A 27,824-nucleotide genomic window follows, 5' to 3' on the forward strand; every position below is an offset into this window, starting at 1 on the left:
CTACCAAGGTGGTCGGAAGTGTTCTAGAATTATGGAACGCCAGCAGGACATGCAGTGTTTCAGTCGCGACAGAGCAGTTGAGCCGAAATTATCAGCTCCCAAGGCGGTCGGAAGCGTTCTAGAATTATGCAACGCCAGCCGGACTCGCTGTTTTAGTCGCGGCAGAGCAGTTGAGCCGAAATTCTCAGCTCCCAAGGCGGTCGGAAGCGTTCTAGAATTATGCAACGCCAGCCGAACACGCAGTGTTTCAGTCGCGGCAGAGCAGTTGAGCCGAAATTCTCAGCTCCCAAGGCGGTCGGAAGCGTTCTAGAATTATGCAACTCCAGCCGGACACGCAGTGTTTCAGTCGCGGCAGAGCAGTTGAGCCGAAATTCTCAGCTCCCAAGGCGGTCGGAAGCGTTCTAGAATTATGCAACGCCAGCCGGACACGCAGTGTTTCAGTCGCGAGAGCAGTTGAGCCGAAATTCTCAGCTCCCAAGGCGGTCGGAAGCGTTCTAGAATTATGCAACGCCAGCCGGACACGTTGTGTTTCAGTCGCTCAGAGCAGTTGAGCCGAAATTCTCAGCTCCCAAGGCGGTCGGAAGTGTTCTAGAATTATGCAACGCCAGCCGGACACGCAGTGTCTCAGTCTCGGCAGAGCAGTTGAGCCGAAATTCTCAGCTCCCAAGGCGGTCGGAAGCGTTCTAGTATTATGCAACGCCAGCTGGACACGCAGTGTTTCAGTCGCGGTAGAGCAGTTGAGCCTAAATTCTCTGCTCCCAAGGCGGTCGGAAGCGTCCTAGAATTCTTCAACGCCAGCCGGACACGAAGTGTTTTAGTCGCGGCAGAGCAGTTGAGCCGAAATTCTCAGCTCCCTAGGGGTGGGAAGTGTCCTAGAATTATGCAACGCCAGCCGGACACGCAGTGTTTCAGTCGCGGCAGAGTAGTTGAGCCGAAATTCTCAGATCCCAAGGCGGTCGGAAGTGTTCTAGAATTATGCAACGCTAGCCGGACACGCAGTGTTTCAGTCGCGGCAGAGCAGTTGAGCCGGAATTCTGAGCTCCCAAGGCGGTCGGAAGTGTTCTAGAATTATGGAACGCCAGCCAGACACGCAGTGTCTCAGTCTCGGCAGAGCAGTTGAGCCGAAATTCTCAGTTCCCAAGGCGGTCGGAAGCGCTCTAGAATTATGCAACGCCAGCTGGACACGCAGTTTTTCAGTCGCGGCAGAGCAGTTGAGCCTAAATTCTCAGCTCCCAAGGCGGTCGGAAGCGTCCTAGAATTATGCAACGCCAGCCGGACACGCAGTGTTTTAGTCGCGGCAGAGCAGTTGAGCCGAAATTCTCAGCTCCCAACGCGGTCGGAAGTGTTCTAGAATTATGGAACGCCAGCCGGACATGCAGTGTTTATGTCGCGACAGAACAGTTGAGCCGAAATTCTCAGCTCCCAAGGCGGTCGGAAGCGTTCTAGAATTATGCAACGCCAGCCGGACTCGCTGTGTTTTAGTCGCGGCAGAGCAGTTGAGCCGAAATTCTCAGCTCCCAAGGCGGTCGGAAGCGTTCTAGAATTATGCAACGCCAGCCGAACACGCAGTGTTTCAGTCGCGGCAGAGCAGTTGAGCCGAAATTCTCAGCTCCCAAGGCGGTCGGAAGCGTTCTAGAATTATGCAACTCCAGCTGGACGCGCAGTGTTTCAGTCGCGGCAGAGCAGTTGAGCCGAAATTCTCGCCTCCCAAGGCGGTCGGAAGCGTTCTAGAATTATGCAACGCCAGCCGGACACGCAGTGTTTCAGTCGCTGCAGAGCAGTTGAGCCGAAATTCTCAGCTCCCAAGGCGGTCGGAAGTGTTCTAGAATTATGCAACGCCAGCCGGACACGCAGTGTTTCAGTCGCACCAGAGCAGTTGAGCCGAAATTCTAAGCTCCCAAGGCGGTCGGAAGTGTTCTAGAATTATGCAACGCCAGCCGGACACGCAGTGTTTCAGTCGCGGCAGAGCAGTTGAGCCGAAATTCTCAGCTCCCAAGGCGGTCGGAAGTGTCCTAGAATTATGCAACGACAGCCGGATACGCAGTGTTTCAGTCGCGGCAGAGCAGTTGAGCCGAAATTCTCAGCTCCCAAGGCGGTCGGAAGTCTCCTATAATTATGCAACGCCAGCCGGACACGCAGTGTTTCAGTCGCGCCAGAGTAGTTGAGCCGAAATTATCAGCTCCCAAGGCGGTCGGAAGTGATCTAGAATTATGCAACGCCAGCCGGACACGCAGTGTTTCAGTCGCGGCAGAGCAGTTGAGCCGAAATTCTCAGCTACCAAGGTGGTCGGAAGCGTTCTAGAATTATGCAACGCCAGCCGGACACGCAGTGTTTCAGTCGCGGCAGAGCAGTTGAGCCGAAATTCTCAGCTCCCAAGGCGGTCGGAAGCGTTCTAGAATTATGCAACGCCAGCCGGACACGTTGTGTTTCAGTCGCTCAGAGCAGTTGAGCCGAAATTCTCAGCTCCCAAGGCGGTCGGAAGTGTTCTAGAATTATGCAACGCCAGCCGGACACGCAGTGTCTCAGTCTCGGCAGAGCAGTTGAGTCGAAATTCTCAGCTCCCAAGGCGGTCGGAAGCGTTCTAGAATTATGCAACGCCAGCTGGACACGCAGTGTTTCAGTCGCGGCAGAGCAGTTGAGCCTAAATTCTCAGCTCCCAAGGCGGTCGGAAGCGTCCTAGAATTCTTCAACGCCAGCCGGACACGAAGTGTTTTTGTCGCGGCAGAGCAGTTGAGCCGAAATTCTCAGCTCCCTAGGGGTGGGAAGTGTCCTAGAATTATGCAACGCCAGCCGGACACGCAGTGTTTCAGTCGCGGCAGAGTAGTTGAGCCGAAATTCTCACATCCCAAGGCGGACGGAAGTGTTCTAGAATTAAGCAACGCTAGCCGGACACGCAGTGTTTCAGTCGCGGCAGAGCAGTTGAGCCGGAATTCTGAGCTCCCAAGGCGGTCGGAAGTGTTCTAGAATTATGGAACGCCAGCCAGACACGCAGTGTCTCAGTCTCGGCAGAGCAGTTGAGCCGAAATTCTCAGTTCCCAAGGCGGTCGGAAGCGCTCTAGAATTATGCAACGCCAGCTGGACACGCAGTTTTTCAGTCGCGGCAGAGCAGTTGAGCCTAAATTCTCAGCTCCCAAGGCGGTCGGAAGCGTCCTAGAATTATGCAACGCCAGCCGGACACGCAGTGTTTTAGTCGCGGCAGAGCAGTTGAGCCGAAATTCTCAGCTCCCAACGCGGTCGGAAGTGTTCTAGAATTATGGAACGCCAGCCGGACATGCAGTGTTATGTCGCGACAGAGCAGTTGAGCCGAAATTCTCAGCTCCCAAGGCGGTCGGAAGCGTTCTAGATTTATGCAACGCCAGCCGGACTCGCTGTGTTTTAGTCGCGGCAGAGCAGTTGAGCCGAAATTCTCAGCTCCCAAGGCGGTCGGAAGCGTTCTAGAATTATGCAACGCCAGCCGAACACGCAGTGTTTCAGTCGCGGCAGAGCAGTTGAGCCGAAATTCTCAGCTCCCAAGGCGGTCGGAAGCGTTCTAGAATTATGCAACTCCAGCCGGACACGCAGTGTTTCAGTCGCGGCAGAGCAGCTGAGCCGAAATTCTCGCCTCCCAATGCGGTCGGAAGCGTTCTAGAATTATGCAACGCCAGCCGGACACGCAGTGTTTCAGTCGCGGCAGAGCAGTTGAGCCGAAATTCTCAGCTCCCAAGGCGGTCGGAAGCGTTCTAGAATTATGCAACTCCAGCTGGACACGCAGTGTTTCAGTCGCGGCAGAGCAGTTGAGCCGAAATTCTCGCCTCCCAAGGCGGTCGGAAGCGTTCTAGAATTATGCAACGCCAGCCGGACACGCAGTGTTTCAGTCGCTGCAGAGCAGTTGAGCCGAAATTCTCAGCTCCCAAGGCGGTCGGAAGTGTTCTAGAATTATGCAACGCCAGCCGGACACGCAGTGTTTCAGTCGCACCAGAGCAGTTGAGCCGAAATTCTCAGCCCCCAAGGCGGCCGGAAGTGTTCTAGAATTATGCAACGCCAGCCGGACACGCAGTGTTTCTGTCGCGGCAGAGCAGTTTAGCGGAAATTCTCAGCTTCCAAGGCGGTCGGAAGCGTTCCAGAATTATGCAACGCCAGCCAGACACGCAGTGTTTCAGTCGCGGCAGAGCAGTTGAGCCGAAATTCTCAGCTCCCAAGGCGGTCGGAAGTGTCCTAGAATTATGCAACGACAGCCGGATACGCAGTGTTTCAGTCGCGGCAGAGCAGTTGAGCCGAAATTCTCAGCTCCCAAGGCGGTCGGAAGTCTCCTATAATTATGCAACGCCAGCCGGACACGCAGTGTTTCAGTCGCGGCAGAGTAGTTGAGCCGAAATCATCAGCTCCCAAGGCGGTCGGAAGTGTTCTAGAATTCTGCAACGCCAGCCGGACACGCAGTGTTTCAGTCGCGGCAGAGCAGTTGAGCCGAAATTCTCAGCTCCCAAGGCGGTCGGAAGTGTCCTAGAATTATGCAACACCAGCCGGACACGCAGTATTTCAGTCGCGGCAGAGCAGTTGAGCCAAAATTCTCAGCTCCCAAGGCGGTCGGAAGCTTTCTAGAATTATGCAACGCCAGCCGGACACGCAGTGTTTCAGTCGTGGCAGAGCAGTTGAGCCGAAATGCTCAGCTCCCAAGGCGGTCGGAAGTGTTCTAGAATTATGCAACGCCATCAGGACCCGCAGTGTTTCTGTCGCGGCAGAGCAGTTTAGCCGAAATTCCCTGCTCCCAAGGCGGTCGGAAGTGTTCTAGAATTATGCAACTCCAGCCGTAAACGCAGTGTTTCAGTCGCGGCAGAGCACTTAAGCCGAAATTCTCGCCTCCCAATGCGGTCGGAAGCGTTCTAGAATTATGCAACGCCAGCCGGACACGTAGTGTTCCAGTCGCGGCAGAGCAGTTGAGCCGAAATTCTCAGCTCCCAAGGCGGTCGGAAGCGTTCTAGAATTATGCAACCCCAGCCGGACACACAGTGTTTCAGTCCCGGCAGAGCAGTTGAGCCGAAATTCTCGCCTCCCAAGGCGGTCGGAAGCGTTCGAGAATTATGCAACGCCAGCCGGACACGCTGTGTTTCAGTCGCGGCAGAGCAGTTGAGCCGAAATTCTCAGCTCCCAAGGCGGTCGGAAGCGTTCTAGAATTATGCAACGCCAGCCGGACACGCAGTGTTTCAGTCGCGGCAGAGCAGTTGAGCCGAAATTCTCAGCTCCCAAGGCGGTCGGAAGTGTTCTAAAATTATGCAACGCCAGCCGGACATGCAGTGTTTCAGTCCCGGCAGAGCAGTTGAGCCGCAATTCTCAGCTCCAAAGGCGGTCGGAAGTGTCCTAGAATTATGCAACGACAGCCGGATACGCAGTGTTTCAGTCGCGGCAGAGCAGTTGAGTCGAAATTCTCAGCTCCCGAGGCGGTCGGAATTGTCCTATAATTATGCAACGCCAGCCGGACACGCAGTGTTTCAGTCGCGGCAGAGTAGTTTAGCCGAAATTATCAGCTCCCAAGGCGGTCGGAAGTGTTCTGGAATTATGCAACGCCAGCCGGACACGCAGTATTTCAGTCGCGGCAGAGAAGTTGAGCCGAAATTCTCAGCTCCCAAGGCGGTCGGATGCGTTCTAGAATTATGCAACGCCAGCCGGACACGCAGTGTTTCAGTCGCGGCAGAGCAGTTGAGCCGAAATTCTCAGCTCCCAAGGCGGTCGGAAGCGTTCTACAATTATGCAATGCCAGCCGGACACGCAGTGTTTCAGTCGCGGCAGAGTAGTTGAGCCGAAATTCTCAGATCCCAAGGCGGTCGGAAGTGTTCTAGAATTATGCAACGCTAGCCGGACACGCAGTGTTTCAGTCGCGGCAGAGCAGTTGAGCCGGAATTCTGAGCTCCCAAGGTGGTCGGAAGTGTTCTAGAATTATGGAACGCCAGCCAGACACGCAGTGTCTCAGTCTCGGCAGAGCAGTTGAGACGAAATTCTCAGTTCCCAAGGCGGTCGGAAGCGCTCTAGAATTATGCAACGCCAGCTGGACACGCAGTTTTTCAGTCGCGGCAGATCTGTTGAGCCTAAATTCTCAGCTCCCAAGGCGGTCGGAAGCGTCCTAGAATTATGCAACGCCAGCTGGACACGCAGTTTTTCAGTCGCGGCAGAGCAGTTGAGCCTAAATTCTCAGCTCCCAAGGCGGTCGGAAGCGTCCTAGAATTATGCAACGCCAGCCGGACACGCAGTGTTTTAGTCGCGGCAGAGCAGTTGAGCCGAAATTCTCAGCTCCCAACGCGGTCGGAAGTGTTCTAGAATTATGGAACGCCAGCCGGACATGCAGTGTTATGTCGCGACAGAGCAGTTGAGCCGAAATTCTCAGCTCCCAAGGCGGTCGGAAGCGTTCTAGAATTATGCAACGCCAGCCGGACTCGCTGTGTTTTAGTCGCGGCAGAGCAGTTGAGCCGAAATTCTCAGCTCCCAAGGCGGTCGGAAGCGTTCTAGAATTATGCAACGCCAGCCGAACACGCAGTGTTTCAGTCGCGGGAGAGCAGTTGAGCCGAAATTCTCAGCTCCCAAGGCGGTCGGAAGCGTTCTAGAATTATGCAACTCCAGCCGGACACGCAGTGTTTCAGTCGCGGCAGAGCAGTTGAGCCGAAATTCTGGCCTCCCAATGCGGTCGGAAGCGTTCTAGAATTATGCAACGCCAGCCGGACACGCAGTGTTTCAGTCGCGGCAGAGCAGTTGAGCCGAAATTCTCAGCTCCCAAGGCGGTCGGAAGCGTTCTAGAATTATGCAACTCCAGCTGGACACGCAGTGTTTCAGTCGCGGCAGAGCAGTTGAGCCGAAATTCTCGCCTCCCAAGGCGGTCGGAAGCGTTCTAGAATTATGCAACGCCAGCCGGACACGCAGTGTTTCAGTCGCTGCAGAGCAGTTGAGCCGAAATTCTCAGCTCCCAAGGCGGTCGGAAGTGTTGTAGAATTATGCAACGCCAGCCGGACACGCAGTGTTTCAGTCGCACCAGAGCAGTTGAGCCGAAATTCTCAGCCCCCAAGGCGGTCGGAAGTGTTCTAGAATTATGCAACGCCAGCCGGACACGCAGTGTTTGTCGCGGCAGAGCAGTTGAGCCGAAATTCTCAGCTCCCAAGGCGGTCGGAAGTCTCCTATAATTATGCAACGCCAGCCGGACACGCAGTGTTTCAGTCGCGGCAGAGTAGTTGAGCCGAAATCATCAGCTCCCAAGGCGGTCGGAAGTGTTCTAGAATTCTGCAACGCCAGCCGGACACGCAGTGTTTCAGTCGCGGCAGAGCAGTTGAGCCGAAATTCTCAGCTCCCAAGGCGGTCGGAAGTGTTCTAGAATTATGCAACACCAGCCGGACACGCAGTATTTCAGTCGCGGCAGAGCAGTTGAGCCAAAATTCTCAGCTCCCAAGGCGGTCGGAAGCTTTCTAGAATTATGCAACGCCAGCCGGACACGCAGTGTTTCAGTCGTGGCAGAGCAGTTGAGCCGAAATGCTCAGCTCCCAAGGCGGTCGGAAGTGTTCTAGAATTATGCAACGCCATCAGGACCCGCAGTGTTTCTGTCGCGGCAGAGCAGTTTAGCCGAAATTCTCTGCTCCCAAGGCGGTCGGAAGCGTTCGAGAATTATGCAACGCCAGCCGGACACGTAGTGTTCCAGTCGCGGCAGAGCAGTTGAGCCGAAATTCTCAGCTCCCAAGGCGGTCGGAAGCGTTCTAGAATTATGCAACCCCAGCCGGACACACAGTGTTTCAGTCCCGGCAGAGCAGTTGAGCCGAAATTCTCGCCTCCCAAGGCGGTCGGAAGCGTTCTAGAATTATGCAACTCCAGCCGTAAACGCAGTGTTTCAGTCGCGGCAGAGCACTTGAGCCGAAATTCTCGCCTCCCAATGCGGTCGGAAGCGTTCTAGAATTATGCAACGCCAGCCGGACACGTAGTGTTCCAGTCGCGGCACAGCAGTTGAGCCGAAATTCTCAGCTCCCAAGGCGGTCGGAAGCGTTCTAGAATTATGCAACCCCAGCCGGACACACAGTGTTTCAGTCCCGGCAGAGCAGTTGAGCCGAAATTCTCGCCTCCCAAGGCGGTCGGAAGCGTTCGAGAATTATGCAACGCCAGCCGGACACGCTGTGTTTCAGTCGCGGCAGAGCAGTTGAGCCGAAATTCTCAGCTCCCAAGGCGGTCGGAAGCGTTCTAGAATTATGCAACGCCAGCCGGACACGCAGTGTTTCAGTCGCGGCAGAGCAGTTGAGCCGAAATTCTCAGCTCCCAAGGCGGTCGGAAGTGTCCTAGAATTATGCAACGACAGCCGGATACGCAGTGTTTCAGTCGCGGCAGAGCAGTTGAGTCGAAATTCTCAGCTCCCGAGGTGGTCGGAATTGTCCTATAATTATGCAACGCCAGCCGGACACGCAGTGTTTCAGTCGCGGCAGAGTAGTTTAGCCGAAATTATCAGCTCCCAAGGCGGTCGGAAGTGTTCTGGAATCATGCAACGCCAGCCGGACACGCAGTATTTCAGTCGCGGCAGAGAAGTTGAGCCGAAATTCTCAGCTCCCAAGGCGGTCGGATGCGTTCTAGAATTATGCAACGCCAGCCGGACACGCAGTGTTTCAGTCGCGGCAGAGCAGTTGAGCCGAAATTCTCAGCTCCCAAGGCGGTCGGAAGCGTTCTACAATTATGCAACGCCAGCCGGACACGCAGTGTTTCAGTCGCGGCAGAGTAGTTGAGCCGAAATTCTCAGATCCCAAGGCGGTCGGAAGTGTTCTAGAATTATGCAACGCTAGCCGGACACGCAGTGTTTCAGTCGCGGCAGAGCAGTTGAGCCGAAATTCTCAGCCCCCAAGGCGGTCGGAAGTGTTCTAGAATTATGCAACGCCAGCCGGACACGCAGTGTTTCTGTCGCGGCAGAGCAGTTTAGCGGAAATTCTCAGCTTCCAAGGCGGTCGGAAGCGTTCTAGAATTATGCAACGCCAGCCAGACACGCAGTGTTTCAGTCGCGGCAGAGCAGTTGAGCCGAAATTCTCAGCTCCCAAGGCGGTCGGAAGTGTCCTAGAATTATGCAACGACAGCCGGATACGCAGTGTTTCAGTCGCGGCAGAGCAGTTGAGCCGAAATTCTCAGCTCCCAAGGCGGTCGGAAGTCTCCTATAATTATGCAACGCCAGCCGGACACGCAGTGTTTCAGTCGCGGCAGAGTAGTTGAGCCGAAATCATCAGCTCCCAAGGCGGTCGGAAGTGTTCTAGAATTCTGCAACGCCAGCCGGACACGCAGTGTTTCAGTCGCGGCAGAGCAGTTGAGCCGAAATTCTCAGCTCCCAAGGCGGTCGGAAGTGTTCTAGAATTATGCAACACCAGCCGGACACGCAGTATTTCAGTCGCGGCAGAGCAGTTGAGCCAAAATTCTCAGCTCCCAAGGCGGTCGGAAGCTTTCTAGAATTATGCAACGCCAGCCGGACACGCAGTGTTTCAGTCGTGGCAGAGCAGTTGAGCCGAAATGCTCAGCTCCCAAGGCGGTCGGAAGTGTTCTAGAATTATGCAACGCCATCAGGACCCGCAGTGTTTCTGTCGCGGCAGAGCAGTTTAGCCGAAATTCTCTGCTCCCAAGGCGGTCGGAAGCGTTCGAGAATTATGCAACGCCAGCCGGACACGTAGTGTTTCAGTCGCGGCAGAGCAGTTGAGCCGAAATTCTCAGCTCCCAAGGCGGTCGGAAGCGTTCTAGAATTATGCAACCCCAGCCGGACACACAGTGTTTCAGTCCCGGCAGAGCAGTTGAGCCGAAATTCTCGCCTCCCAAGGCGGTCGGAAGCGTTCTAGAATTATGCAACTCCAGCCGTAAACGCAGTGTTTCAGTCGCGGCAGAGCACTTGAGCCGAAATTCTCGCCTCCCAATGCGGTCGGAAGCGTTCTAGAATTATGCAACGCCAGCCGGACACGTAGTGTTCCAGTCGCGGCACAGCAGTTGAGCCGAAATTCTCAGCTCCCAAGGCGGTCGGAAGCGTTCTAGAATTATGCAACCCCAGCCGGACACACAGTGTTTCAGTCCCGGCAGAGCAGTTGAGCCGAAATTCTCGCCTCCCAAGGCGGTCGGAAGCGTTCGAGAATTATGCAACGCCAGCCGGACACGCTGTGTTTCAGTCGCGGCAGAGCAGTTGAGCCGATATTCTCAGCTCCCAAGGCGGTCGGAAGCGTTCTAGAATTATGCAACGCCAGCCGGACACGCAGTGTTTCAGTCGCGGCAGAGCAGTTGAGCCGAAATTCTCAGCTCCCAAGGCGGTCGGAAGTGTCCTAGAATTATGCAACGACAGCCGGATACGCAGTGTTTCAGTCGCGGCAGAGCAGTTGAGTCGAAATTCTCAGCTCCCGAGGTGGTCGGAATTGTCCTATAATTATGCAACGCCAGCCGGACACGCAGTGTTTCAGTCGCGGCAGAGTAGTTTAGCCGAAATTATCAGCTCCCAAGGCGGTCGGAAGTGTTCTGGAATCATGCAACGCCAGCCGGACACGCAGTATTTCAGTCGCGGCAGAGAAGTTGAGCCGAAATTCTCAGCTCCCAAGGCGGTCGGATGCGTTCTAGAATTATGCAACGCCAGCCGGACACGCAGTGTTTCAGTCGCGGCAGAGCAGTTGAGCCGAAATTCTCAGCTCCCAAGGCGGTCGGAAGCGTTCTACAATTATGCAACGCCAGCCGGACACGCAGTGTTTCAGTCGCGGCAGAGTAGTTGAGCCGAAATTCTCAGATCCCAAGGCGGTCGGAAGTGTTCTAGAATTATGCAACGCTAGCCGGACACGCAGTGTTTCAGTCGCGGCAGAGCAGTTGAGCCGGAATTCTGAGCTCCCAAGGCGGTCGGAAGTGTTCTAGAATTATGGAACGCCAGCCAGACACGCAGTGTCTCAGTCTCGGCAGAGCAGTTGAGACGAAATTCTCAGTTCCCAAGGCGGTCGGAAGCGCTCTAGAATTATGCAACGCCAGCTGGACACGCAGTTTTTCAGTCGCGGCAGATCTGTTGAGCCTAAATTCTCAGCTCCCAAGGCGGTCGGAAGCGTCCTAGAATTATGCAACGCCAGCCGGACACGCAGTGTTTTAGTCGCGGCAGAGCAGTTGAGCCGAAATTCTCAGCTCCCAACGCGGTCGGAAGTGTTCTAGAATTATGGAACGCCAGCCGGACATGCAGTGTTTCAGTCGCGACAGAGCAGTTGAGCCGAAATTCTCAGCTCCCAAGGCGGTCGGAAGCGTTCTAGAATTATGCAACGCCAGCCGGACTCGCTGTGTTTTAGTCGCGGCAGAGCAGTTGAGCCGAAATTCTCAGCTCCCAAGGCGGTCGGAAGTGTTCTAGAATTATGCAACGCCAGCCGAACACGCAGTGTTTCAGTCGCGGCAGAGCAGTTGAGCCGAAATTCTCAGCTCCCAAGGCGGTCGGAAGCGTTCTAGAATTATGCAACGCCAGCCAGACACGCAGTGTTTCAGTCGCGGCAGAGCAGTTGAGCCGAAATTCTCAGCTCCCAAGGCGGTCGGAAGTGTTCTAGAATTATGCAACGCCAGCCGGACACGCAGTGTTTCTGTCGCGGCAGAGCAGTTTAGCCGGTATTCTCAGCTCCCAAGGCGGTCGAAGCGTTCTAGAATTATGCAACGCCAGCCAGACACGCAGTGTTTCAGGCGCGGCAGAGCAGTTGAGCCGAAATTCTCAGCTCCCAAGGCGGTCGGAAGCGTTCTAGAATTATGCAACCCCAGCCGGACACACAGTGTTTCAGTCCCGGCAGAGCAGTTGAGCCGAAATTCTCGCCTCCCAAGGCGGTCGGAAGCGTTCTAGAATTATGCAACTCCAGCCGTAAACGCAGTGTTTCAGTCGCGGCAGAGCACTTGAGCCGAAATTCTCGCCTCCCAATGCGGTCGGAAGCGTTCTAGAATTATGCAACGCCAGCCGGACACGTAGTGTTCCAGTCGCGGCACAGCAGTTGAGCCGAAATTCTCAGCTCCCAAGGCGGTCGGAAGCGTTCTAGAATTATGCAACCCCAGCCGGACACACAGTGTTTCAGTCCCGGCAGAGCAGTTGAGCCGAAATTCTCGCCTCCCAAGGCGGTCGGAAGCGTTCGAGAATTATGCAACGCCAGCCGGACACGCTGTGTTTCAGTCGCGGCAGAGCAGTTGAGCCGAAATTCTCAGCTCCCAAGGCGGTCGGAAGCGTTCTAGAATTATGCAACGCCAGCCGGACACGCAGTGTTTCAGTCGCGGCAGAGCAGTTGAGCCGAAATTCTCAGCTCCCAAGGCGGTCGGAAGTGTTCTAAAATTATGCAACGCCAGCCGGACATGCAGTGTTTCAGTCGCGGCAGAGCAGTTGAGCCGCAATTCTCAGCTCCAAAGGCGGTCGGAAGTGTCCTAGAATTATGCAACGACAGCCGGATACGCAGTGTTTCAGTCGCGGCAGAGCAGTTGAGTCGAAATTCTCAGCTCCCGAGGTGGTCGGAATTGTCCTATAATTATGCAACGCCAGCCGGACACGCAGTGTTTCAGTCGCGGCAGAGTAGTTTAGCCGAAATTATCAGCTCCCAAGGCGGTCGGAGGTGTTCTGGAATCATGCAACGCCAGCCGGACACGCAGTATTTCAGTCGCGGCAGAGAAGTTGAGCCGAAATTCTCAGCTCCCAAGGCGGTCGGATGCGTTCTAGAATTATGCAACGCCAGCCGGACACGCAGTGTTTCAGTCGCGGCAGAGCAGTTGAGCCGAAATTCTCAGCTCCCAAGGCGGTCGGAAGCGTTCTACAATTATGCAACGCCAGCCGGACACGCAGTGTTTCAGTCGCGGCAGAGTAGTTGAGCCGAAATTCTCAGATCCCAAGGCGGTCGGAAGTGTTCTAGAATTATGCAACGCTAGCCGGACACGCAGTGTTTCAGTCGCGGCAGAGCAGTTGAGCCGGAATTCTGAGCTCCCAAGGCGGTCGGAAGTGTTCTAGAATTATGGAACGCCAGCCAGACACGCAGTGTCTCAGTCTCGGCAGAGCAGTTGAGACGAAATTCTCAGTTCCCAAGGCGGTCGGAAGCGCTCTAGAATTATGCAACGCCAGCTGGACACGCAGTTTTTCAGTCGCGGCAGATCTGTTGAGCCTAAATTCTCAGCTCCCAAGGCGGTCGGAAGCGTCCTAGAATTATGCAACGCCAGCCGGACACGCAGTGTTTTAGTCGCGGCAGAGCAGTTGAGCCGAAATTCTCAGCTCCCAACGCGGTCGGAAGTGTTCTAGAATTATGGAACGCCAGCCGGACATGCAGTGTTTCAGTCGCGACAGAGCAGTTGAGCCGAAATTCTCAGCTCCCAAGGCGGTCGGAAGCGTTCTAGAATTATGCAACGCCAGCCGGACTCGCTGTGTTTTAGTCGCGGCAGAGCAGTTGAGCCGAAATTCTCAGCTCCCAAGGCGGTCGGAAGTGTTCTAGAATTATGCAACGCCAGCCGAACACGCGGTGTTTCAGTCGCGGCAGAGCAGTTGAGCCGAAATTCTCAGCTCCCAAGGCGGTCGGAAGCGTTCTAGAATTATGCAACTCCAGCCGGACACGCAGTGTTTCAGTCGCGGCAGAGCAGTTGAGCCGAAATTCTCGCCTCCCAATGCGGTCGGAAGCGTTCTAGAATTATGCAACGCCAGCCGGACACGCAGTGTTTCAGTCGCGGCAGAGCAGTTGAGCCGAAATTCTCAGCTCCCAAGGCGGTCGGAAGCGTTCTAGAATTATGCAACGCCAGCCGGACACGCAGTGTTTCTGTCGCGGCAGAGCAGTTGAGCCGAAATTCTCAGCTCCCAAGGCGGTCGGAAGTGTTCTAGAATTATGCAACGCCAGCCAGACACGCAGTGTTTCAGTCGCGGCAGAGCAGTTGAGCCGAAATTCTCAGCTCCCAAGGCGGTCGGAAGTGTTCTAGAATTATGCAACGCCAGGCGGACACGCAGTGTTTCTGTCGCGGCAGAGCAGTTTAGCCGGTATTCTCAGCTCCCAAGGCGGTCGAAGCGTTCTAGAATTATGCAACGCCAGCCAGACACGCAGTGTTTCAGGCGCGGCAGAGCAGTTGAGCCGAAATTCTCAGCTCCCAAGGCGGTCGGAAGTGTTCTAGAATTATGCAACGCCAGCCGGACACGCAGTATTTCAGTCGCGGCAGAGCAGTTGAGCCGAGATTCTCAGCTCCCAAGGCGGTCGGAAGCGTTCTAGAATTATGCAACGCCAGCCGGACACGCAGTGTTTCAGTCGCGGCAGAGCAGTTGAGCCGAAATTCTCAGCTCCCAAGGCGGTCGGAAGCGTTCTAGAATTGTGCAACGCCAGCCGGACACGCAGTATTTCAGTCGCGGCAGAGCAGTTGAGCCGAAATTCTCAGCTCTAAGGCGGTCGGAAGCGTTCTAGAATTGTGCAACGCCAGCCGGACACGCAGTGTTTCAGTCGCGGCAGAGCAGTTGAGCCGAAATTCTCAGCTCCCAAGGCGGTCGGAAGCGTTCTAGAATTATGCAACGCCAGCCGGACACGCAGTGTTTCAGTCGCGGCAGAGCAGTTCAGCCGAAATTCTCAGCTCCCAAGGCGGTCGGAAGCGTTCTAGAATTATGCAACGCCAGCCGGACACGCAGTGTTTCAGTCGCGGCAGAGCAGTTGAACCGAAATTCTCGCCTCCCAAGGCGGTCGGAAGCGTTCTAGAATTATGCAACGCCAGCCGGACACGTTGTTTTTCAGTCGCTCAGAGCAGTTGAGCCGAAATTCTCAGCTCCCAAGGCGGTCGGAAGTGTTCTAGAATTATGCAACGCCAGCCGGACACGCAGTGTCTCAGTCTCGGCAGAGCAGTTGAGCCGAAATTCTCAGCTCCCAAGGCGGTCGGAAGCGTTCTAGAAATATGCAACGCCAGCTGGACACGCAGTGTTTCAGTCGCGGCAGAGCAGTTGAGCCTAAATTCTCAGCTCCCAAGGCGGTCGGAAGCGTCCTAGAATTATGCAACGCCAGCCGGACGCGAAGTGTTTTAGTCGCGGCAGAGCAGTTGAGCCGAAATTCTCAGCTCCCAAGGGGTCGGAAGCGTTCTAGAATTATGCAACGCCAGCCGAACAGAAAGTGTTTCAGTCGCGGCAGAGCAGTTGAGCCGAAATTCTCAGCTCCCAAGGCGGTCGGAAGCGTTCTAGAATTATGCAACTCCAGCCGGACACGCAGTGTTTCAGTCGCGGCAGAGCAGTTGAGCCGAAATTCTTGCCTCCCAATGCGGTCGGAAGCGTTCTAGAATTATGCAACGCCAGCCGGACACGCAGTGTTTCAGTCGCGGCAGAACAGTTGAGCCGAAATTCTCAGCTCCTATGGCGGTTGGAAGCGTTCTAGAATTATGCAACGCCAGCCGGACACGCAGTGTTTCAGTCGCTGCAGAGCAGTTGAGCCGAAATTCTCAGCTCCCAAGGCGGTTGGAAGTGTTCTAGAATTATGCACCCAAGCAGCACACCAACAATGGACCGACGCTGGCATAATGCTGGTCAAAACCGGCTCGAAAGTCGTACCGACGTCGGCATTGGGGCAAAAAGTTACTTTTTCCAACCTTGGCCTGATGTTCGGACCAACACTGAACCGACATTCATGCCACTATCAGACCACTGTTCAGCCGCTCTACCAACACTGAACCGACATTCATGCCACTCTCAGACCACTGTTCAGCCGCTCTACCAACACTGAACCGACATTCATGCCACTCTCAGACCACTGTTCAGCCGCTCTACCAACACTGAACCGACATTCACGCCGCTATTGTACCCACTTTCAGCCGCTCTACCAACACTGAACCGACATTCATGCCACTATCAGACCACTGTTCAGCCGCTCTACCAACACCAGCTTGACATACCACAATTAGGCCACTGTTCAGCCTTTCTGCTAACGCTTGCCCGAAGTTTATGCCATTGCATTTCCAGTTCAGCGAATATTCACATTCCAGTTAATGTTCGCATTGGGAAAGCCATGGGTTTTGGCATTGCAAAGCTGCAATCATCTCTTCTATACACATGCAGAACAAAATGAGGCAACGAAAGAATCCAACTGAGAAACAATTTATTAAATAATTAGGCACCGTGGCTGGGGACGCGCGGTTGCGCGAGTCCTGCGAGGCAGCGAGGGCCGCGCAGGAGGCGGGACCTTGGAAAGGAGCCAGGGCCGCGCAGGAGGAGGATTTCTGGGAGGTGGGGGCCGCTTGGGGAAGGGAGGGCACTGTGCTGGGGGCTGAAGCACAGGGGCTCGCAGTGGTTGCCAGGCCGGCAGCGGTACTTGGCAGAAACGCTTCGGCAAAACGCCTTTTGCGTCCGCCGCCACGGTCCACCGAACCTGGCAACCACTTCCTAATAAACCCCTGCGCTTCCACCACATCCGCCCCCGTCTTCTCACAGATGGCATCTGCATAAGATAAGCGTTCATTTTAGGCCAGCAGAAAAAGTTTGCTCGTTAACAGAAATCAAGATTATTTCAGCAACAGAGAAAACAGAAAAGGCCACAAGTACATGTAAACTCAAAGTGCGTGCCAGAATGAAAGGACTACAGTATCCAAATACAACTTGAGGAGAAAATCCACCTGAAAGCTCTTCTAACCAACTGTATAAAGCTGCTGCGACATCACGGTCGACCACTTTGCACTACTAACATATGGGAGCACAAATGGCTGGCAGATACAAGGCACGACTACGATCCATGACAAGAGATGGATGTGACTGATGGGAGGGCTTTCTTTGAAAGGCATCTGCTGACTCATATATCTTCAGATGCACATGGAAGAAAACTGCAGATGACTACCCCCATAAAAACAGTAACAAAATATTCACCTGTAATGAAAAAGAAAACTGGTAAAGTATCAACTGAAAAGAAGAAAAGAAAACAAAGCGCAGCAGAACCTGGTGCATGTTCTTCCACTCATCTTTTAAAATTCAGTTAAAAGCTACTGCAACAACATACCTGTTGCCACCTTACATAACTTCAGGGCAATAAATGACCACTTGCCCTTGCGGCCATGGAGGCTGTACATCCTCTGTACAGCCACCCCCATGATGGCGGTCATTATGTTGGAGCCCACCTCCCTCAGGCCCTTGCCCCCCAGGCAGACCAGCTGCTTTCGCTGAAAAGAAACACCACAGGTGCACAAGCTATTAGGCACAAACATCAATTATAATTTCATTTAGTTTAGCAGAATCAAATAGCTAAGACAATTGTGTGACTACCTGTCAACAGCCCATGCGAGTACCTACAATCATAATGCATAATTTCTGTATGATACAATAGCTTGACTAGTTGCTACCAGCAGAAAGCACCACCACCAATATGGACATTCTTTTTTTTTTCCAGTTTACTAAGAGCAGGGAAACTTTAGCGATTAAGCAAAGGTGGCCAACTCCTACCCATTATGCTTTGCATCTCGGACATTATTATATTATAACTATAATGCTTTTTGCAGATATCTATGTGCTGGATGTGTTTTCTCTACACAGCCGTTACGCTAAAATTGATTTGGTTTGTAGAACTTAAAGTTCCAAAGTGACTCAGGCTATGATGAGGGACACCATAGTGGAGGGCTCCGGAAGTTTCGACCACGTGGGGTCTTTAAAGGGACCCTGAAAAGCTCTTTGCCAAGGTTAGCAAAAGCCCACGAGAGATCGGTATTCCATCACTTGTCGCCGCACCGCAAAAATTGTTAAGCGAACTCAATCAACACCGAAGATATCGCCGATTAAAAATGATGTTCCTCCTCTCCCCCACATACCACCCTCAACTCATACACGCGGGGCTCGCTCCGAAAAAAAAAAGAAAAGACGGGCCGATGCTCCGCCCATGCATACGTCAGGCAATGGCGCTCTGCTTGTTTACTTCCGGTGGTCGCAGACACATGTGCGAAAGTGAGTGCGATTCACTGCGGTGCGCTGTTGCGAACGGCGTCGCAACGTCTGATCGCAGCTCGTCGCCTGCGTGCAACTTGCTAGATGTCAACGACGAGCCGCGCGCGGCAGACGCAACGACGGGAAGCGGGAGCGAAAGCGAGCACGGAGAGCGGCAGCGTCGTGATGACGTACAGCGCGCTCCTCAGGGCGCTCGGGGCCGAGCCACACCGGGCCGGCCTGCCAGCCTTGACGCCGGCCGCCGGCGAGTGAAAAACGCGCTAGTATTGTTTGCCACGTTTATAGCAAGCCCTGGGATAGATGCATGTCAAAAATGCATCACTTCTGACGGTCGTTGGCTAATACCGAGCTGATCGTACAAGTGATGAATGCGATACTAGCAAATTTTATCCCATAGCCGCTTTGGCGCTGCTGCGGCGCTTCGCCTGCCGCCTCCTAGCTCCGTTGCTGAAGGCATCGTGGAAATCGAATATATATTCTATTATGGGACGAGTTCGCAGTAAAGCGATGTGAAGAGTAGGCCTTTTGATATAGCGCAAGCGACTTCCGAAGCGCCGTCAGCGATGCGAAACCATTAGGCCTAGCGACGACTAGGGCAGCCTGGGACCAGCGCGTAGTTCGTCGCCCGGCGTTGCCGCAGTCGGTGTCGTTGCCGAAAGATCCACTTTTTAACAGACATGTTGTCGTTGCTCGAATCTAGAAAGCATCATCTCTGGTAGAATGACTGTTTTGTATTTCCTTGTGCGAATGTCAAGTACGCCGAGCATGCCGGCCGGCCGACCGGCCTGGATCAGGTCTGCCGGCGTCATAAAAAAATGAGCTAAAGAGTGTTCTTGACGTAAATAATAAACCCTAGGCCAAGAAATGTGAAAAATGTGTCATTTTTGATGATCGCTGACCAATACTGAGCTGCTGGTAAAGGTAACAACTGTGATACGAGCAAATTTCTGGCCACAACCGCCTTGCAGCTGCCGCTGGCCTGACGTTGGGGTCCGGTTCGCCTGGCGCCCGATCGCTTCGCGGCTGAAGGCGTCGCGGAAAGTGACCATACTATTACTTTATTGTGAGATGATGCTGTTGACTGTAAAGCGATGTGTAGAGTAAGCCTTTTATTATAGCTCAGGCGACTTCCGAAGCGCCGGCCGCTGCCTCTTCGACGCGAAACGAGCTATAGGCCTAGCGACGACCACGACAGCCAGGCAGCAGCAGAGCTCGTCGCTCGGAGAGCCCGCGAGCGGTGCCGTTGCCGAAAGCTCCCAACATAAGCAGGCATGCTTTGTCGCTGCTCGAGTATAGCTGGCAGTCTTTCTGATGACGATCGGTGCCGCGCCGTCCAAGTTTTCGCACATCTGTCTCCTGATTGCTGCTCGAACAGCATGGATCCGGAGCTCGAAGCGCGGCTGCGTGCAGCCACCGCTGAGATGGGCTTCGAGCCTTTCAGTACACGCCATACCGAGACCCACAGGGCGACGACAGCAGCGATATATATAATTCTAGTACACTATAGCAGCGACTCGTCGGCGCAGCTAGGAAACTCGCAAAGGCGGGCGCCGAGATTTGACGAAAACACATGCTTTTGTGAGCAGACGGATTTCCTTCTTTACCGGAAGTACCACATTAATTTCAAGAAATGCGCTGGATTCTTACCTCTGTATACGTATGTTTTTAAAAAATAATAAGCAATCAATAAAATAATATTTCAAGGAGCATCAGTGCTCAGTTTCAAATGAAATGTTGCAAAAATTGCGCGTGACGTCAATGGGCAGAGCCAATGAGAAGGGTCGCCCAGTCCATGGCCAAGGCTGCCCAGTTTACGTCAAGTGGTAGGGGCGGGTAAAAACGCGCGGTGAGGTGTCGCCCTGATCGGCTGTGAGCGGCAAGTTTGAAAAATTGTTTGTAAATTATTGGTTCCACGCGCAGCTTTCTGAATCAGACTAGAATACTCGCAGAGACCACCTCTACAGAGTTGTTGCAATAAAATATGATTGAAGAAACCATTTCAGGGTCCCTTTAACATGCGCCACTGACATCACACTGCACACGGGCGCCTTGCTTTTCGCCTCCATGGAAAACTGGCCATCACGGCTGGGTTTGAACCTGAGTCTTTGGGTTCAGCAGTCGAGTGCCCTAACCACTGAGCCACCATGGCGGGGCTCACTACCCTGAAATTGAGCAGTCTAATTAATGCTATACAAAGGGCGCTTATTTAAATCCCCAAGCACCTGAGTAAAGCTGCGTGCTTAGCAACCACATTTAATTAAACGATGCTGCTTGTTTTTGGCAGCAGATTAAGTAATGAAATGTGCATAATGTGAGCAAAAGACAGGGAAGAGGTGGGTTAAAGCTGCCCCATTATTTGGGAAACCTAGCCGAAATTAAAGACGCGCTGAGAGAGGACCAACTTCCAGCTGTGTTCACAGCAGTTCATGCAACAGCATATTAACCGAAAGCTCAGCTTCCTGTAAAACAGACCTTACAACATCCTTAATGTTAGCTACAAAGTCCACTGCTGAACTAAATTAAAACAGCACAACAATAAATGACAAATGTAAGGAAAATGAGGGGCTCGTTATGAGACACATACGAAGAAAGGCAGCCACAGGCAACAAAAGCATAGGGGATTTTTTTTTTGCTGTTGATCTATGTAAAACAATAATGTAATCACAGAAATATTTGACTGAGAAAAAAAAATTGTTGGAACCAAGTCTGTTATGCAACGACCGGCCACCGGCAGAGCTCTGGAAAACTACATCGAATGACATTGAGTGACGCCATCTGAGAGCAACTGCCCCAAAAAAGCCTGTGACTGCACCGCCAAATACCAAGCTACTGCAAGATGTGACAGGTGCAATGCTTCACACAGAACCAGCATCAGTAGCTTGGTTTGCTGTTTAGCGCTCCTTCTCGCCTAAACGCTCTGATGCGACAGCAGTCTCGCAGGTGGCATTTTCTTTGCATTGCGTGGCTGAAACATGATGTGACAACTGGCACTTGCCGTAAGCAATATTGCGAGCACCACATGTTCAGCACTGCTACTGAGCCCAACAAATTGATAGGAGCCAAAGAGCAGATAAAGAGAGTCCCCTAACAGCTGTCCCGACACGTGATGCAGTTTTTGCAAGCTCTGCTACCGGCTGGGCATTGCGTACCACTTTTGCTTCCAACAGTAAATCTCACCACACAAGGAATCGACAGGGCGTTCCAGAGAACACTCTCAAAAATTCCTAAAGAAGCGCAAGTTCGATATGGGAAAACATTTTTTTGGAGGAACGATCTCTCAGCAGTGGTGGACATAATTTACTGCATAACTGTGCGTGTGTACCTGCAAATATTTCTTCTATTTTGAACTCCCTATTCTTAGGAATTCCTGAAAATGTTCACTGAAACAGCCAGTGTGTATATCAGCAAGCAACTTTCATGAACAAGACATTTACATTAACAAAACACACTGTGACAGCACACTCCAGCACAACAGTAGGAATTATATCTATGAAGAGCATGTTATTCACAGAGCACGGCATGCAAATACTCTTGGAGCTCAAGATTTCTTCACAAACCTCGGAATTACATTATGCATGCAATTCGTTAGTAGGCATTCATTTTTTCCAGATACGAATTATCAGAAACATTAAATCACCAGTCCAGCAGCCACGCTGTCGTCCTGGACGGCAGCTTCCACAGTGTCCAACTCCTCGGGGGAGAATGCGGGCAGTGCAAGGGTGGGAGGCGGTGGCGAGGGGGACACTGGCCGAGTCCTCTGCTCCAGCTGCCGGTCCGACCGCAGCAGCACGTGATCCTCCAGCCTTTGTAACCGCTGCATTAAGTCGCACTGCTGTTGTCGGACCTCCAGCACCAGGCGCATCAGCTTCAGCAGGGTAGCTGAAACTGAAGCAATCAACAATTTCAGTGAGAGCAGGGTTATAACCTGGGCGCAATAATGTCATTTGCGCACTGAGGTACAATAAAGAACAGTATGAGGCTAACAGTAGGCAGCAACACACTCTGTACTATGCTCCTAAACTTCCACCAGTTTTTATCCTCCAGGACACTTCTAATTCATGTTCTATTCCTTGCTAGCCTAATTTAAATGCCATAAATGTCACCATGCACTGACAAACACCTAGGTGAAATGGAGCTGCTCTATGTGTGATAGCTAGCACAGAACCTGCAGCCTTGTTGTGTAAAGGACTTCTCAGTCTACGAGGGGGTACCCAAAAGAAACCGGACTTATTTTTGTTTGAACTTATTTGTTCACATTTTAAGCAAAGACCTTCAATCTCCTTCAAAGTATTCCGCACTTGCAATGATACGCTTGTCGAATCTTTCATTCCATTTTTCAAAACATTTTTTAAATTTATCTTTTGTGATGCTTGACAGCGCCTCCGTCGTTTTTTTCTTCACCTCAGCAACATCAGCGAAACGCTTTCCATTCACCTATTTTTTCATTCCAGGAAACAAAGAAAGTAGCACGGGGCAAGGTCGGGAGAGTATGAGGGTTGAGGAATAGGGGTCATGCCATTTTTGGTCCAAAATTGTCGTAGAGACAGGGCTATGTGAGCAGGGGCATTGCCATGATGGAAAAAGCAGTCACCCGACCGCCACAAATCTGGCCGCTTCCACCGCACACTCTTGCCCAATCTTTTCAAAACATCCAAGTAGAAAGCCTGGCTAACTGTCTGACCCTGCGGAACAAATTCTCAATGGACGACTCCTCTCACGTCGAAAAAACAAATCAGCATTGTTTTGAGGTTTGGTTTCACCTGACGAGCTTTCTTGAGGCGAGGTGAATTTGAAGTTTTCCATTGGCATGATTGTTGCTTTGATTCAGGATTCGATTCAGGAACACTTGAGTTGTCCCCATAGCATCGTCCTTGTACGTCTTAATATTTCAAGAGTTTCCATTCAACTTTTTCCAAGCAAAAATCAGAATTTCACCGGCGCACGCTGTTCACGAAAATCAGCCATTGCAATAACGACGTTCAGACAAAACAGTCGTCACTCTAAAACTCTGCCTAAACTAGTCTAACCTCCTTCAACGACGGCACTCGGCTTACTGACTCTGGAATGTTCGTTCTATGCGCTCCTAGTGGAAAAACGCGGTACCACAGAAGCTTTGCCGACCAAAAAATTTAGTCCGGTTTCTTTTGGGTACCCCCTCGTATGAGCTTCGCCAATTTTTACATTGCTTCATGGGCATTTCCACTGCTATTGCACCATGGCAGAGATGGCAGCAGTTAGTCGCAAATGGATTCTTCCAGTGTCATGAGAAGCATGTGCTAATAGAAGCCAGAAAGGAGAGCAGGCCTGTGCCCTTAATATAGCATTGCACCATTTGGAAAGTATTGCTTACGGCAACACCCACATTGGCCAAAATGCTGGAGGTAGACATCTGTTCTAACTGCAAGTGCCGGCAGGGATCAATGCATTAAAACTGCAACAAAGATAGCCCTTATGGAATCATAGCCCTTAGCTGACAAGCGAAATGCAACAAAGAGGTGGACCAAACGTTTCTTGCTAGGCACAGGAGGTGCCAAACCGTTGAGAAATAAAACAAGGTCACATTTATCTCTTACCACGCATCCATTTTGCTGCAGCCAAGACAAGACTAGGAGCCAGCTGATGTGCTCCACAAGGCAGTTAGGCTGTTCAGTTCTTTCCTAAGCAAGAGGTCCTCCTTCAGAGCATGCCACTATTATTGGCTGCTTATCTCCTTCAGCACCCTTTATGGGAGCTTTGTGATATTGCAATTAATTTTTTTCAGCACATTTCGCTGCATCCAAGGCACTGCACTCACTTCCAACCAATAAACTTTTAAAATAGTTTGAAAGACAATGAAAAATTACAATATGGGCCTTGCTGACCTGTGTGCCTCTGGAAGCGACCAAATTATGCTGGTAAGGAAACAAATGCACAGAACATGGGACTACTGTGTAGAGTGCAATTTGTAGGAGTGGCTTCCTGGTGGTGATGTAGGCAGAGAGAGGCAACAGAAATGCCAGGATCCAAAAGAACCCAACAAAAGCACAACATACAGCTCTTGGGAAGGGCACACAACAACCAGTCCACTATGAATCACAAGAGGAGAAAGCAATGGAAGTACTAGGTTGTAAATTCCAGTACCACTTCAGTTCAATACAATCGTTTTTGAGAAATACATGTGATGATTTTCAGAGTGACCCCTTTCAAAGCACATAGTTTGAAACTAGAAATGTGCTCCTAGCACCATTGCAAGAGCCACTGACGAGAACTCCATGCAAATATCTTCCTGAATAAGTATATTCTCTAGATCTTTCTGGGCCTGTTGACTGCTGCTCGGCAGCAGCAGGTACAATGAGAAATTTAAAATTTGCTCTGTTTTTCTATAAGGCAAAGCAGATCTAGCTTCTACATCTTGTCGTGTCACTTGATACTAGACAAAATAGGAGTGTAATTAAAAGAAAGGAACACAGTGAAAAGACGGGACAAGCAGCATTTGTCCTCTCCTCTCACTGTGTCCCCATGTTTGGCTTGCATTTCTCTTTTTGCACAAAAGTAAACAAAGTGAAAATCTCACCATCAACAGTCCCAGCTGTCGACTCCTCCAGCTCGCTGGGTGGCGCACTGTTTTCGCTCACGCTCTCCCCAGCGTGATTCAGTGGGGCTAAAGATGAACATGTGTCATTGATGGCAATCCAGGAAGTACAGAACACACTACTGTGTACAACCACAATGTCACATTTCTATCCTAACTGAATGCAGAAATGCTACTTCAGGATATTTTTGGAGAAGGGACAGAACAGTTGCATGGCCAGGCTGTTTTGCATACAGGTGATCTTAAAACACAATAGACACAATATTACGAAGTTCAGAAACAAATTCCTGGTTATATAGAGATGCCCCCCAGGCAATAGTAACACTTCCTTTGGCCGAAAAGATATTTTAATTTGGTTTCAATCACAGGCTGTACAAAGACTTCATAATTCAAAACCCACCAAAACCGACACCTCCATGACAAGTAGTTGACGTGACAAACAATGTCACATCATGCAGATACCTATGACACATAAAAGAACGTTGTGATCCGACTGCGGCGGCGCGTTTCGATGGAGGCGAAATGCAAAAGGCGCCCGTGTGCTGTGCGATGTCAGTACATGTTAAAGATCCCCAGTCGGCTGAAATTACCCCAGGGCGCTGCGGCACCTCTTTCTTCCTTTCTTCTCACACTCCCTCCTTTATCCCTTCCCTTATGAATGTCCACCGAAATGCGAGAGAATTACTGCACCACTTTCTTTCCTGAAAAATCAGTTTTCAATTTTTTAAATATGTGTCTATAGTACTTCAATAATTACATTTCTCATGCACCAGCATGGTGCATTGGTACCGTATTTTCCGGTGTATAAGACGCGGCTTTTTTTCAAAAATCTTGCTGGTGCGTCCTATACAAGAGTGCGTCTTATATGCGAATTTTTCGTTTTTTTTTAGAGAGTTCAGAAATTACTCAGGTTCATTTTCAAGCTTTTTTTACCGAAAAAATATCACTAGCAATGATGCGGTTGTAACACGGTTAATACTTCAATACGGGGACCACCGTGCGCAACTTTTTTTAGGTGAACTTTATCATGAAACAACGGGGATGACGACTTCCGGGATCACAAACACACCGTTTCGGAGGCCCCAAGCAAAAGTAATGTGAAATGCCAAAAGATGACAACAATCACGCTTCTCACCATTGTCAAGACAAGCCAGGACAAGCCGGCGTTCTTATTTTAGCCACCCTTTCCCACTTTGTTTGCTCCATGTACGTATGCGAAGAGAATATTTCAGTCGCGTTGCCACCAGAAATGGGCGAACTTTTTGATAGCGCATCCGAAGGTGAAGACTTCGAAGGTTTTAAGTAGAAATAAAATGTTCTTATGGACATATGGGAGAGTTTTTTCGTTTTTCTTTCTTTTTTCTAAAACGTGGGCAGGAATGGCGTGAGTGTTGCCTTTTTCGACCACTTAGCGTTGCTTAAGAATTTCTCACAAGTACGGTGAATTTCGTGATGGTCGCGTAAGCGTGTTTAATTGATCCTCACTAGCCCAACTGGGTAAACTGGGGTGCGTCTTATATAAGGGTGCGTCTTATATAGCAACTTTTTCAATTACAGCCTGCATATATGGCGGGTGCGTGTTATACACCGGAAAATACGGTACATTTAAGGACACAAAAGAAACTGTCATGGCGAAACCAAAAACAGAGAGCGGAATATATGTCATGTGAATAGAAACCTGTTCACAGTACTGTTAACGTGGGTAAGAGAGTTTGCCACGAAATGGTTACTGGCAGATTCACTGCTGATCTGAGAGCATGGCAAATGTAAAAAGCTGATGCCAAGTCTGAGCACGTTCTATTTCTCTGCAAGTGCAATTAGCTACGGTGGAGTTTTTTTTCCCAGATTTTGCAAGCATACTACCATAAATTCCCAATCAAAACTAACACAATGTCGACCTTACATTAAATAGAAATGAGAAATGGTGTTTTAGTTTTAAGGCGGTTAACATCCAAAGACGACTCAGGCTATGAGGGACGCCGTAGTGAAGGGCTCCGGAAATTTCGACCACCTGGGGTTCTTCAACGTGCACTGACATCGCACAGTACACGGGCCTCTAGAATTTCGCCTCCATCAAAATTCGACCGCCTTGGCCGGGATCGAACCCGCGTCTTTCGGGTCAGCAGCCGAGCGCCGTAACCACTGAGCCACCGCAGCGGCTTAACAAATGAGAATTCATGTCGTACGTGGTGACGGCAGCTGTACAACATCGTTGTGGCCCTCATTTCCTAAAAAATAATTGCACATGAACGTCTTGTTGAGTATGCAAAATAATTTCTCATCAATAAAGAAATATGAGAATTTCAATTACCAGAAACTGCCGAGCTTTCTAGGGCTGAAGTGAACTCGTAGCGCCGCACCTTTTTTTCGGCGCTCTTGTAGGATCCTGCAAACATTCTCAATATCTCGACAAAAACCATGTCATCTCCAAGCAACAGTACGGATTTCAAAAAAACAAAACAACTGAGGCCGCCTTAATCAAAGAAAAGCTAATTGAAAACATAGAAAATAAACTGCTAACAGTTGGCATATTCCTTGATATGAGGAAAGCGTTTGACTCGGTTAACCATAAGATATTGCTTGAAAAAATGCAGTGTTATGGAATACGCGGCGTTCCTTTAACCTTATTTGCTAGCTACCTTGACAACCGATCTTAAACAACTATCATTAACGGTATTTCATCTGGGATCGGTCAGATTGTGTCTGGTGTGCCACAGGGCTCCGTTCTAGGACCAACGTTGTTCTTATTATATATTAATGATATCGTCAACCTTCGTCCAGCAGACAACATTATAATCTATGCAGACGATACTAACGTATTTTTTTCAGGGCAAGATAGTAATATTTTGCAAGCAGCCTCCAATAGTTGGTTATCCCAATTGTCTGTTTGGTTAAAATCAAATAGGTTAGAACTTAATGTCAGGAAAACAAAGTACATACTGTTTAGAGCCAAAAATAATGAAGTTCCGAACAACTTCCAAATTCACTTCGAGCAAGCTCCTATAACTCGTGTCAGCTCTACAATGTTCCTTGGAGTCATTTTTGAAGAACATTTACTCTGGACAGATCATGTAAACTACGTTAGCACTAAAATGGCTCGCTCTGTTGGTATCCTAAATAAATTTCGCACAATACTGCCTCGAAAATTCAAACTACAAATTTATTTCTCTCTAGTCTTTTCGCATGTACAATATTGTTTGTTGATCTGGGGAACAACTACCTCAACCAATCTTGTGAAAGTACTTACTTTACAAAAAAGAGCTGTACGAGCGATTGATAACTTACATTACAGTGAGAGCACAGGTCCTTCCTTCCTCAACCATAGACTGCTAACCATCACGGCCGCTTACCACAAGAAGCTTGCTGTTTATATCAGAAACCTTATGAAAGGAATCTGGCAGACTT

At 51.1% G+C, this 27,824-nt stretch overlaps 1 protein-coding gene across 1 annotated transcript; it reads right to left on the reverse strand.

Annotated features, from left to right (window-relative positions):
• On the reverse strand, nucleotides 1-27,824 carry LOC149367524 (uncharacterized). Its single transcript, XM_089574611.1, has 7 exons — nucleotides 26,731-27,824; nucleotides 26,606-26,647; nucleotides 24,402-24,488; nucleotides 21,486-21,733; nucleotides 16,914-17,073; nucleotides 16,107-16,361; nucleotides 1-23 (listed from the first exon to the last, which is right to left on the reverse strand). The coding sequence occupies exons 1-7, from the start codon at nucleotides 26,837-26,839 to the stop codon at nucleotides 1-3; spliced, it is 924 nt and encodes a 307-aa protein (XP_089430737.1). The 5' UTR covers nucleotides 26,840-27,824.

Source organism: Amblyomma mixtum, chromosome 1 (assembly GCF_055824585.1).
Source record: "Amblyomma mixtum isolate Tamu chromosome 1, ASM5582458v1, whole genome shotgun sequence".
NCBI classification, from domain to species: domain Eukaryota; kingdom Metazoa; phylum Arthropoda; class Arachnida; order Ixodida; family Ixodidae; genus Amblyomma; species Amblyomma mixtum.

Bases quoted from the DNA above. Each gene is read 5' to 3' on its own strand.
- LOC149367524 (XM_089574611.1), bottom strand. From the start codon at position 26,839: ATGGTTTTTGTCGAGATATTGAGAATGTTTGCAGGATCCTACAAGAGC. The intron at 24,489-26,605 runs GTACGACATGAA...GTTCATCTTTAG, and splicing joins TGTACAGCTGCCGTCACCAC to CCCCACTGAATCACGCTGGG. The intron at 24-16,106 runs GTCCCGCCTCCT...CCATAATTCTAG, and splicing joins GGCCCTGGCTCCTTTCCAAG to AACACTTCCGACCACCTTGG.